At 52.0% G+C, this 11502-nt stretch overlaps 1 protein-coding gene across 12 annotated transcripts in view; it reads left to right on the top strand.

Annotated features, from left to right (window-relative positions):
• Positions 1 to 10010, top strand: part of STARD9 (StAR related lipid transfer domain containing 9) — a 105703-nt gene extending 95693 nt beyond the window's left edge. For 10 of the 12 annotated variants that reach the window (XM_049899751.1, XM_049899746.1, XM_049899739.1 and 7 more), the window contains 8 exons: positions 74 to 271; positions 735 to 918; positions 1294 to 1431; positions 6977 to 7094; positions 7206 to 7327; positions 7566 to 7630; positions 7794 to 8332; positions 8564 to 8693. In XM_049899751.1, coding sequence (XP_049755708.1) covers positions 74 to 271; positions 735 to 918; positions 1294 to 1431; positions 6977 to 7094; positions 7206 to 7327; positions 7566 to 7630; positions 7794 to 8332; positions 8564 to 8601 — 1402 coding nt within the window. In that variant the 3' untranslated portion in view covers positions 8602 to 8693. Of the gene's footprint in view, positions 1 to 73; positions 272 to 734; positions 919 to 1293; positions 1432 to 6976; positions 7095 to 7205; positions 7328 to 7565; positions 7631 to 7793; positions 8333 to 8563; positions 8723 to 9201 lie in introns of those variants that run through there. The other 2 variants (XM_049899740.1, XM_049899744.1) reach the window with 2 other exon arrangements.
• Positions 10011 to 11502: the final 1492 nt, after the last annotated feature.

The following is an 11502-nucleotide window of genomic DNA, read 5'->3' as shown; positions in this document are numbered from 1 at the left end:
GCAGAGACTGGTCTTAAGATTGGAGAAGGGCATTCAGGGCCAGCTTCAGTGAATTCACCATGTTTTGTCTCAGGCAAAAAAAAGCCATCCAGACCCTTAGGAAAGAGCGGGCTGAGCGACTTCAGAACTTCCGCCGGACACCAAGTCTCAGCCGCCAGAAGCAACTGAGCCTCCTGCCCAGCATGGATTTCCCCAAGTGGGAGCTCAACTTCCCTAGCCGGCGCCGAGATTACCTGCAGCAACTGAGGAAGGATATTGTGGAGACCACCAGGCACGGGGGGACCCAGAACCCTGTGGGGAGCGGGCTGTGCGGGCGAGGGGAGATGGGCTGGAGATTTTAGCTTCCTGGAGAGTGGAGGCTGCAGCTTCCTTTGAAAGGGGGGACTCCAGGAGTCTGCCCTACATGCCTGTGGATGAGTGGAGGGGACATGGATGACTGGGCATATGGAAAACAGGATGTGGGAGGGAGCAGAGGCGAGAGAAGTCGTGGGGAAGGGTGGACAGTAGCTTTGACGTGCTGTTCAATGGTGCAGGCCTGGGCCTCAGAATGGCTTGGTTTTCTCCTGTCCGGCACCCTCTCCTGAGGATGTGGAGTCAAACTCTTAAGACCCTGTGGGCAAAGGGAAGCTGGGTCCTTTGAGAAAGGTGTTGAGCTAACCTGGGGTGGGTAGGCCAGGGCCATCACCCACCTGCCATATGAGAAGGCCTCTCTTCACCCCTGTGATGGTCCCCAGGAGCTCAGAGGCTGTACCAAGGTCTGCTCACCCACCCTCTGACATTGAGCTGATGCTGCGAGACTACCAGCGGGCCCGGGAGGAGGCCAAGGTGGAGATCGCCCGGGCCCGGGAACGGCTGCGGGAACGGACTCAACAGGAGAAGCTGAGAATCCAGGAGCAGATCGTCTCCCAGCTGCAGAGGGTGGGGAGCGGGCTGTGCCTCTGGTATTAGGGGAGGCGTGGAGCCTGGGCTAGGCGGCCTCCGCTGTGGCTGTCTGTGAGTCCTGGGCATAGCGCTTGGAGGAGGACAAAGGACCCGTGGTGCTCGCTCAAAGCTGCACTCTCCTCCAGCATCCCTGGGCCAGCATCTGGGAGAAGGAGATTTGGGGATGTTGTGGGGTGATAGGGAAGTGTGAGGAGTGATGGCTTTGGGAAGGGTGGGGGCATGAAGCTGAGGAGGGGGTACTGAGAGGTGATGGCAGCCGTGGAGGTGAGAAGGGGTGGTTTTGGAGTAGAGGGCGTGTGGGCAGAGGGTACGTCCGTCAGAAGCCGGCTGACGCTGTTCTGTCCTTTCCAGGAAGAGGAAAAACTACAGACTCTGGCCAACTCCAGCCCCCTGTGCACCAGCTCCAATGCAAGCCTCTCGTCTGGTGTCACCTCTGGCTATGACAGCAACCCAGCCTTGTCAGGCCAGCTGCAGTCCCCAGACACCCTGGTGAGTAGGCCAGGCCCTGGAGACAGGACTTCGGGCAGGAGCTTCCGCCTCTTGGAGTCCACTGCCGGCATGAACGAACGCCTTTAGCTCTGTCTTCGCCTTCTGTTTATTCGTCCACTCAGCAGATGTTTATTTTGTAGCTACCACTTTAGGCACCAGGAATAGAGCAGTGAGTTTGCCCTTAAACAGACTGTTGTTGTTAGCTGCTGTGGAGTCGATTCCGACTCATGGAGACTCCACGTATGCAGAGCAGAGCTGCTCAAGGCTGTGACCTTTTGGAGGCAGACTGTCAGGCCTCTCTTCTGAGGGGCCTCTGGGTGGCTTTGAACCGCCAGCCTTTTGACTAGTAGTCAAGCACTTAACCATTTGGGCCACCTGGAGCCTGTTAGAGGAGATGAATATTAAACAGTTCATTATTATTTAGTTGCAATAAGTTCTATGAAGAATGGGTGTTAAACCAACACAAAACAAGAGCTCTGACCTAGTCTGGTAGGTCTGTAAAGACTCTGAAAAGTGTGTGTTTAAACTGAGCCAGAGGGTGAGATGTAGTCGCCTAAGTAAAAGCTTAGTGGCAGTGGTGCTGGGAGAGACGTGGGGTGGGAGAGGGGCCTCAAGAAAGGCCTGAGGAAGGAAGAGTTTGAGGAACTAAAAGAAGGCCAGTGCGGCTGCAATGTGAAGAGTAAGATGGGAGAAGGACATGAGAAATGACTAGAAATGGCCAGACTAGGTAGCCTGTATTGGGCATTCTGGCCCCCTTCTAATCCATCTGACCTGTTGCTCCCTAGAAGCGATAAAAAGCTGCCAAAAAGCTTTTAAACAGAGGAGTAAAAATAATCAGATGCAAGAGAAGGTGGCAAGAAGGGATATGGGTAGCTCCCAGGTGACCACAGTGAAGTCAAGATGGCCGCTTGGTTTGGGTACTGATGGTGCAAGTGAGCCATTGTGCATGTGGTGGAGGGAGGCCTCTCCAGGACTTGGGGATTGATCGAGGCTGGAGGAATCAGAGCGACACATGTCTTTGGCTTGAACAGCTGAAGGGGTGACGATGGCAACAATGAGACAAGGGCGTGGAGGAGGAGGACCCAGCTGTGGCCAAGGTCATGAGTTTAGGTTTGGACTTGGTTGAAGGCACCTGTGAGAAATCCGGGGGGAGCTCTCAGGTGGGCAGGTGGAAATAGAGATCTGGGTGGGGCTCAGAGGTCAGGTCTGGCTGGGGATAGAAATTTGAGATTCATTTTATACATAAAACTTTACATGTTTAAAAAACAATCAAGTGCTAGCAAAGGTTGTGATGTACATTTTATAATCTTTGTTTTACAGTAATTCTGCAGTTTTCAGCTTGTCTTTTTCTTCCTTGAGCCAATTGTTAAGAAAGATAATTTCTTTTTTTTTTAATAATAATTTATTGTGTTTTAGGTAAAAGTTTATGCAGCAAATTAGGGTCCCCTTCACAATTTTTATACAAATTGTTCCATGCCATTGGTTGCAATTTTCACGGTGTGTCACTATTCTCATTATTTGGTTCCGTTTGCTCTGCTTCCATTGCTCTAGCTTCTCTGCGTCTCCATCCCTTCTCATCTCTGCTTTTGGGTAAACGTTGACCCTTTGTTCTCCTATAGTTCATTGTTTAAGGGCATACATTACTCAAGAGTGATAAGGAAAGATAATACCTTAACAAAAAAGCTTTTCTAGTAGAAAGGTGCTTGTTTTCTGATTTTATTAATTTTTAGTTTGCTCTTGACCAGAGAATTTACGATTTTAGAGAAAATAGGATTTTTTTTAAGTTGTTAAGGTTTTTACTGTAGTCATGACTATTCCATGGGATTTAAATTATTTTTATAATCTGCATGCTGTGCTCTGTGTTATTTCTGCTTTTGGGGTGTATATGTGTTTCCTTTCTGATAAAATGGAAGACTTTTTAAAAAATTCTTTTGATGATCACTTTTGTATCTTTGACGAGTTTTGATTTAGCAGTTTTAAATGGTATCTTTTCACTTTGGCTATAAAACGTGTGCTTATCAGTATATTTTCTTTGTCACTCACCTCTCCTTTTTTCCTTTCTTTACCTCTTTTTAGTTAATAGGATTTCTACATCATTCATGTTTGCATTCACGGCATTGTTCTAGCCCTTGTTTTAGATGAAATGCACACTTCCGGTCCTTTCCATTGACTCTTTGTTCTTCTTTATTAATTCTCCCTTTGGTAATTTCTTTTTTTAATTGACATATAACGAACCATTTGCCAGTTCGACAGATTTTACATGTATAATTATAATTCAGTGGCATTGATTACCCTCCTCATGCTGTGCTGCCATCGCCACTGTCCTTTCCCAAATTCTCCCACCATTAGCAGGAACTCTGTGCCCCCTAAGCAGTGACTCCCCCTTCTCCTTCCCTCCCACCCCTGGCAACAACCAATAAGTTTTGGTTTCTATGTATTTGCCTGTTTCCCATAAGTGGAATCCTCAGAATTTGTCCTTTCGTGATTGACCTATTTCACTCAGCATTATGTTTTCAAGGTTCATCCATGTGGTAGCGTCAGGACTCCATTTCTCTTTATGGCTGGTTCATACTCCATTTTCTGTGTGTGCTACGTTCTGTTCACCCATTCACCTGTTGACGGACATTTAGGTTGTTTCCACCTGGTGGCTACTGTGACCAGTGCTGCGATGAACACTGGCGTGCAGATGTCTGTCTGTGTTTCTGCTGTCAGTTCTTTTTGGTATATATCTAGGATTGGGATTGATGGGTCATATGGTAGTTCTGTGTTTAACCTCTTGAAAGTACAGCCAAACTGTTTCCACAGCAGCTGTACCATTTTGTGTTCCTACCAGCAATAGATGAGGGGCCTGGTTTCTCCACAGCCTCGTGAACACTTGTTAGTGTCCTTTTTTTTTTTTTTTTTTTTAAACAATAGCCATTCCAGTGGGGAAAAGTAGAATCTCATTGTGGTTCTGATTTTACGTCTCCCTGATGGCTAATGGGAACCCTGTGGTACAGTGGTTAAGAGCTACGACTGCTGACCAAAAGGTCGGCAGTTCAAATCCACCAGGTGCTCTTTGGAAAGCCTATGTGCCCCTAAGGGGCAGTTCTGCTCTGTCGCTATGAGTCGGAATCTACTTGACGGCAACGGGCTTTTTTTTTTCGCTATGTTCTCTGAGTTCATGTTTGAAAATATTGCCTTAATATGTAAATGAAAGTTTGGCTGGGTATAAATTTCTTAATATCCATATATATAAGCATTTGCCTGTGTGTAAGAATGTCTGTAGATTAAGTTCCTAGAAGTGAGATTACTACATCAAAGGGTTATGTACATTTTTAAAAAATATTTATTGTGCTGTAAGTGAAAGTTTATAAATCAAGTCAGTCTCTCATACAAAAACTTGTACACACCTTGCTGTGTACCCCTAGCTGTTCTCCCTCTAATCTGACAGCACACTCCTCCTCTCCACCCTGGATGCCCTGTGTCCTTACAGCCAGCTCCTGACCCCCACCCCTGCCTTCTCATCTCCCCTCCAGCCAGGAGCTGCCCACATAGTCTCATGTGTCCACTTGAGCCAAGAAGCTCACTCCTTGGCTTTGGGAATGGTTCCTGTCCTGGGCTAACGGAAGGTCTGGGGAGGGTTATGTACATTTTTTAATTTTGATAAATATTACCAGATCATATCAATTTGCACTCTGAGATAACGTAGCAAGTGCCATCGCCCACCCCGCTTCTCTTCTGCCACTCTGATGAGGGAGGAAAGGATTTCATTCCATTGTTCACTTGCAGTTCTGTTCTTATATCTGAGTCTGAGGGTCTGTCCGGACACTTCAGAGCCTGTCCTCTGGCGGCGACTTCCCATGAACTGTGTGTATTTCTCCGTTGGTTTGTTAGTCCTTTAGCTTTCCGGGAAACTTCTTTATATTACGAAAATTATCCCTTTTCTGTCATTTGAGATGCAGTGTTTTTTCCCTAGTGTGTTGTGTATTTTTACTTTGCTTATGGCATTCATTACTATGTGGACAATTTTAATTTTGTGTTGTCTAGTTTTTATCAGTCTTCCACGGCTTCTGGATTTTGTGCCCGGTTTACAAAAGCATTCCCCACTACGAGAATTTTTTAAAATTTGTTTTCTTGTAGTAGTGTTATTCATTTTCCCTCCCCTATACATCCTCGATCCATGGAGAGCTAACTTGGCATTATGTATGAGATGGGCCTTTGATATAATTGTTTTCAGGTGGCTGCCCAGTCTTCGCAATGTCTGTTTATTCCACGGAGATTTATTTTTGGGCGTCATCAGTGTGGCAGTAAAAGCAGATGAGATTACCCAGGAGTACCTTGGCAAGTGAGGAAAGAGGTCCCAGGCCCAAGTCTTGAAAGAATTCTAAAATATCAATTTATGGTTGAGGAGGATGAGCAGGCAAAGGAAACCGGGAAGGGGCAGCCAGAGATTAGGGAGTCGGGGAGCATGCATGTCAAGTGAAGGGCGAGTCCCCGAGCTGACCCTGCTCAGGGGCTCAGTCACATGAGGACAGGCAGTTGTTCAGCAGATGCAGCTGCTCGGACGTCAGGTGGCCTTGGTGACCACTGCCTTGGAGGGCTGAGGCGCATGCAGTTTGGAGTGGGCTCCGCGGTGAGGGGAAGGTGGGAATGGGGACGGCAGAAGTGGCAGGAGGTTTACCTGTGATGGCAAGACAGCAGGCAGGCTGCAGTGAAGGGAAAAGTGGCATCAATTTTAAAGATGGGAGAAGCTGCGTGTTTACATGCTAACAGGAAGGGGCCGGTGAAGAGGAAGCGATGGAGGAAACCAGCAGAAAAAGAGGTTGTGAGTAGTGAGAGGACCCAAGATGTCAGCCGGAGAGCTGAATCTCGGGTGGAAGGGCCTGGCGACAGCAAGGAGAGCCCTCAGGCGGGGAAGCAGGAGGGGGTGGACATACAGCTGTCTACCCCTCTTAAGAATCTATGATAGAGCTGGGCTGGTGGGTGCCTGTTAGATCAGCTGAGGTCAGGGGTCATGTCGTTGAGGAGCTATTGAGGTGAGGGTGGGAAGACCATGTCACAGATCCAGAGGATCGTCCCCATCTGGCCCCAAATTGGGACCTTTGGCTGCAGCTGGAGTTGGGGCCAAGGGTTAAGCTTGTCGTAGCTGGTTGTCCTTCTCCACCTCACCAGCCCCTTGGGCTCTGTTTGCTGCCTACACTGAGCCCGGCTCCAGCATGGCCTCACTCCTCCTGCCGCAGTGATGAGTGGCCTCTGCGCTCTGACACCTTCCTCTTGGCAGGCTGGCAGAGGCCTGGTGGCTGCCAGGCCCCGTTTTGTTCTGAGCCCGGCTGGACTCTCCTCCATAGACCCTGGGTCTGTGGCCGGCAGGGCGAGGAGAGGTCCAGAGACTGGTTTCTGTCGCTGCCGACCCTTGCGGGCATCCAGCCTCCTGTAATTCAAATGCAGGGACCATCTCTTCAGTTGAGCCATCATGCTGGAGATGGCTGGGTGCAGAGGAAATACTCTGTGCTTGCTTCCTGGCTCCCCCTCTGCTCCGGCCCTGAGCACCCTCTGTTGGCAGGGGGACACAGACTTGTCTGACTCCAGAGACGCCTGGATGGGGGATGGGCGGGGCCGCCCTGCAGTGAGGAGCCATCACCTGTGTCTGGCTGGGCCCTCCTGGAAGAACTCAGCTTACGGTGAGTGGCGGGGAGGATCGTCTGGGAACTCTGGAGCTCATTCGGCTAAACCCCAGGGAGCCATTGTCCCTGCTGGAGAAGTTGCTTTCCTGAGGCCCCTGTTGTTTGCAGGCCATGGAGCCTCCCTGGGCAGTGGCTGCTGCTCCCCATCCAGCCTGTCCAGCTCGAGGACCTGCTTCTCCTCCTCCTACCAGGACCTGGCCAAGCACATCGTGGACATCTCTGTGGCTGACGTGAGTAACTTTCCCTCTCCCCAACCCTCCTCTAACCAGACCTCTGCTGGGTGGGGGTCATGGTGGGGAGGAAGGAAGACAAATAGGAAAAGGAAAGGGGACTTAGGGCCACCAAGGCTGATGTGGGCTTCTTCAGTGGCTCTCCATCTTGAGAAAAGGGGCGTCAGTACACACTGGCCGGCTGACCACCCAGGGCCCAGTCTGCCCACTGATGAGGGCGTGGCCACCGTGTCCTCAGGTAATGGCTGCTTGCTCGAATAACCTGCACAACCTCTTCATCCGCCAGGCAGCAGCTGGCTGGAGGTAAGTTTCTCTGCACAATGTCTTAGTCCTGACCCTGTTGTCCTGCCCAACTTGGCTTCTCCTTTCCCGCCTCTCCTCTACCCTGAATTCCGTGAGACCCTCACCCCGAGCTCCTCCTCTGTGACCCCTGGAGCCTGTTTTTACCTCGCTCTCGGTGCCCCAGCTACCAGGGCGAGGAGCAGGAGGTGCGGCTGTACTACAAGGTGTTCTCCTCCACACGGCACGGCTTCCTGGGGGCCGGCGTGGTGCCCCAGCCGCTGCCTCAGGTCTGGGCAGCTGTGAGTGACCCCACCCTGTGGCCCCTGTATCACAAGCCCATCCAGACAGCACAGCTGCACCAGCGGGTGACCAACAGCATCAGCCTGGGTGAGCCCAGGGAAGGCTTTCTTGGGGCCTGGTCCCTGGTGTATCCGGCAGGCTCGGGCCTGGGGACAGAGGTAGCAGGGTTGGAGGCAGCCCCCAGGAGGGCAGGTACTCACGCTGTGTCCAGATTGCTCAGGCGAGGAGGTCTGGCTGGGTGTCAGGCCATGAGTGATGGGGTGGCAGAGAGGGTCCTGGGCTGGGAAGGGTCCAGGGCCAGCATCTGTCATGTGCCTGCTGACACCCGCATCCTGCCCCACAGTATACCTGCTGTGCAGCACTGCCCTGTGTGCCCTGACACAGCCGCGGGATTTCTGCTGTGTCTGTGTGGAAGCCAAAGAGGTACCTGCCTTGCTGGTGGTGGAGACACTGTGGGAAGAACTTGGGGTGGAGTGTCCTGAGGAGCAATCTTCGTGGGAGTCAGGGCCTCTGGGAAGGAGGGCAAGTTGGGCCTGGGCTGAGAGGGGCCGACGGAGGGGCTGCGTGAAGGCTGGCCCAGTGCTGCCTCCCACAGCCCTAACCGTGTTTCAGCCTTCCCTCTTCCCTTCCCATCGCGTCCTCCTTTGTCCCCAGGGGCACCTGTCCATCATGGCGGCTCAGTCGGTATATGACACGTCCATGCCACGACCTCGCAGAGAAGTGGTCCGTGGGGAGATCCTGCCCAGCGCCTGGGTCCTGCAACCTCTCACTCTGGAAGGGAAGGAGGTCACCAGGGTCATCTACTTGGCCCAGGTAACATGCCCCAGCAGCCACCTGGCTGAGGGCCTTGGTTTGACACCCTGGGGCCCAGTGATGAGGCCCTTTGGCTAAGGGGTGATCTTTGAGAGCTGGAGGCTGAAGGGCTTCTTGGGTGAGCAGCAGGGGGTGGTCAGTGGGAGATCAGACAGGAAGGAATGAGGCAGCTTCTCTGCTGCTGCTCTAACCAGGGAGCCCAGTGACCTGTGTGCTGTGGCTCTTCCCAGGGTCCTTGCAGGTTAAAAACAGCAGCTTTGCCAGCAGAGGGAGACGATCCATTTTGTATGGCTCTCCACTCCCACCCCAACTTGACCTTTGCCATCGGGAGGTCCCACGTAGGTCTGAATGGCAGAGCCCAGCAAGCTCCACAGCAGCAGGCTGAGAGGCGTCTCCCGTCTGGACAGCCTGCAGGGCTCCCCGTGGCTGAAGCACGCCCTGGCATGCAGCCTGAACTCACCCTCTCTGCTCCATTTCAGGTAGAACTTGGTGCTCCAGGCCTAGCCCCTCAGCTCCTGAACACCTTTATCAAACAGCAGCCACTGGTTATAGCCAGACTGGCCTCCTTCCTTGGTAGCTAGCATCCCATCATCAAGATGGTGCTGCTGCGATGCAGGCCCAGCAGGCTCCAGAGACGCTGCGGCAGCTCCTTGCTACTTTCTTTGCCCTGGTGCGAGAAGAGCTGAGGTGACTGCTGTGGCCGACTGGACAGACAGCACTCAGCCCAGCATTGCCAGCAAAGCCCTGTCAGTCCCTGGTCACAGCTGCCGCCACTGCAGAGCTCCTGGCCCGAGCCCCTGGCCCTGGCCGTCCAGGGCGTGCAAAGCTCAGTCCACCCTCTGGATTTCTCACCTTCATGCCCTGTGTCTGGGGCCTCAAGGCAGACAGCTTGCTCAAGGCCCAGGACTGGGTGCGGCCAGCTGAGCTGGGGGCCTGCAGGGAAGCAAGCAGCCATTGGCCAAGACTCCTCCGAATCTGCCTCTGGAGTTCAGCCCCACTGTGGGATGGGGTGTTGGACAATACCAAAACAGAAAAAGGGTTTTAAAAAACAGCTGCACAAACCGGAAAACAGATTCAGAATCTTTTCTCTTTGAGTTTTTGCAAAATGCTTTGTTCTTGTGTTTTGGTTTTTCCTCCCTCTTCCTTTCCCTCATGGGAGAGGACTTTGGGCCTTGACACCCGTCAGGAGAGCTGACAGCACTCTGCTGTGGAGCCATTGCTCTGGAGCTCAGTGATGGGTAAGGGGATGCCCGGGACCACAGATGCCCTGAGAAGCAGGGTGGGCAGAGTCGGGGTTGGGGTGGGGACAGCAGATGCTGGCTACTGACAATGCAAGAGGAAACTCAGAGACTAAAACCGTCCTCTGAAGATGTGCGGAAGTTCTAGGAGGTGAGTGATCTGCTAGGAGGCAGTCCCATTCTGCATTTCCCGCGGCCAGTGCTCTGTGGGGCCTTCGAGGCCACGGAAAATTCCCAGCTTTAGTTCTGGTGCCAGGAAGATTTGGTGGAAGAGGGTGCCTTGTGGGGATAAATTGAGAAGATAAGGTGAAAAGGTGATTTTCTGTATAGTGCAGCAGAGATTTATTTTTCTAAAAGTGATGGCAGATTAAGTTATTTATATATTATTGATTGAAGGTTTTTAAAATTGCTTTTAGACTTTTATTTCTCTGGAGAATTTTTTGGCACCATCTGATATACTTAACACTCTGTTTATGTTCTCCCACCACTTCTCACATAAATCTCTGAGACTCTTGACCAAAAAGGTCAGAACGCTGGCGAATTCAGTCTTACTCGCACTTCTATTTAGTGAAGACCACCTCAGGCCGGCCTGCGTGTGTCGTCTGAGCTCAGCAGAATGTAGCCTGGAGATTGTGATGGCAGCGCCTGAGTAGGCCGTTTCAGTGATTCCGTCTCCATTCATGTGCTGAGTGCCTCCCACGAGCCCGGCACTGCTTTGCACTGGCAGGTAACAATCCGATTCGTTGCCCAACTGTGGTCAGCTGTAGCACAAATACGAACATGAGGGAAGGTCCCAGAGCAGTCACTGCAACACCTAACGGTGATCACAACCCCCTGGAAGGAAGGTCGTGGAAAGTAAGCCACGTGTGGGAACAGGGACCTGTGGTAGCCGAGAGCGGGTCCCCCCTCCTGGCTGGAGCAGCTGCAGCGCCAAGATCGGTCTAAGAACAGCATTAACTGAGGCTGATCTGTAGCCATGGCGGATGTGGGAGGCTGTCTGGGGACCAGCTGTAAAGGATCGCAGTGAGGTCAGGTTTTAGATGGGTGCTCTGAAACCACCTGAAGGGTGTGTTTACCCCAGACCGTTGGTCCCACCCCTGGAGTTTCTGGGGCCCTGGTATTTGTACTTCTAACAAGTTCTCAGGTGGCGCTGATGCTAAAGACCGTATTCTGAAAACCACTGACTTAGACAGTCGGTCAGTGGACAGCAGAGTCCCGTTCGTTCACTAGCTGAACTCCCTTACGGGGCGTTCGGGCAGTTGCTGCCTGTCTCTGTAATCCTCCTGTCTTACTGCCCAGAGCAGGCGGCCAGCCGGAAAGTTCCTGAATTTGCAGAGTTAACTTCCATTCATATTCCCAAGAATTTGGTTTTTAACTTTACAGGATTTAAGCCTGGGCTGTGGAGCCCTCAGCTGCTACACCCTTGTGGCTGAAGGTTTTCCTCTCCTCGCTTGCCTGGCCCATCTCACACGCAGCTGTCGTCAGGAACACGTTAACGTGGCCACCAGGCTGCTGCTTACCCTCCGGCCTGATGAGTTTTCT

The sequence above is a fragment of the Elephas maximus genome, chromosome 10 (genome assembly GCF_024166365.1).
Source record: "Elephas maximus indicus isolate mEleMax1 chromosome 10, mEleMax1 primary haplotype, whole genome shotgun sequence".
Classification (NCBI taxonomy): domain Eukaryota; kingdom Metazoa; phylum Chordata; class Mammalia; order Proboscidea; family Elephantidae; genus Elephas; species Elephas maximus.
This window is presented reverse-complemented; position numbering and strand designations above follow the sequence as displayed.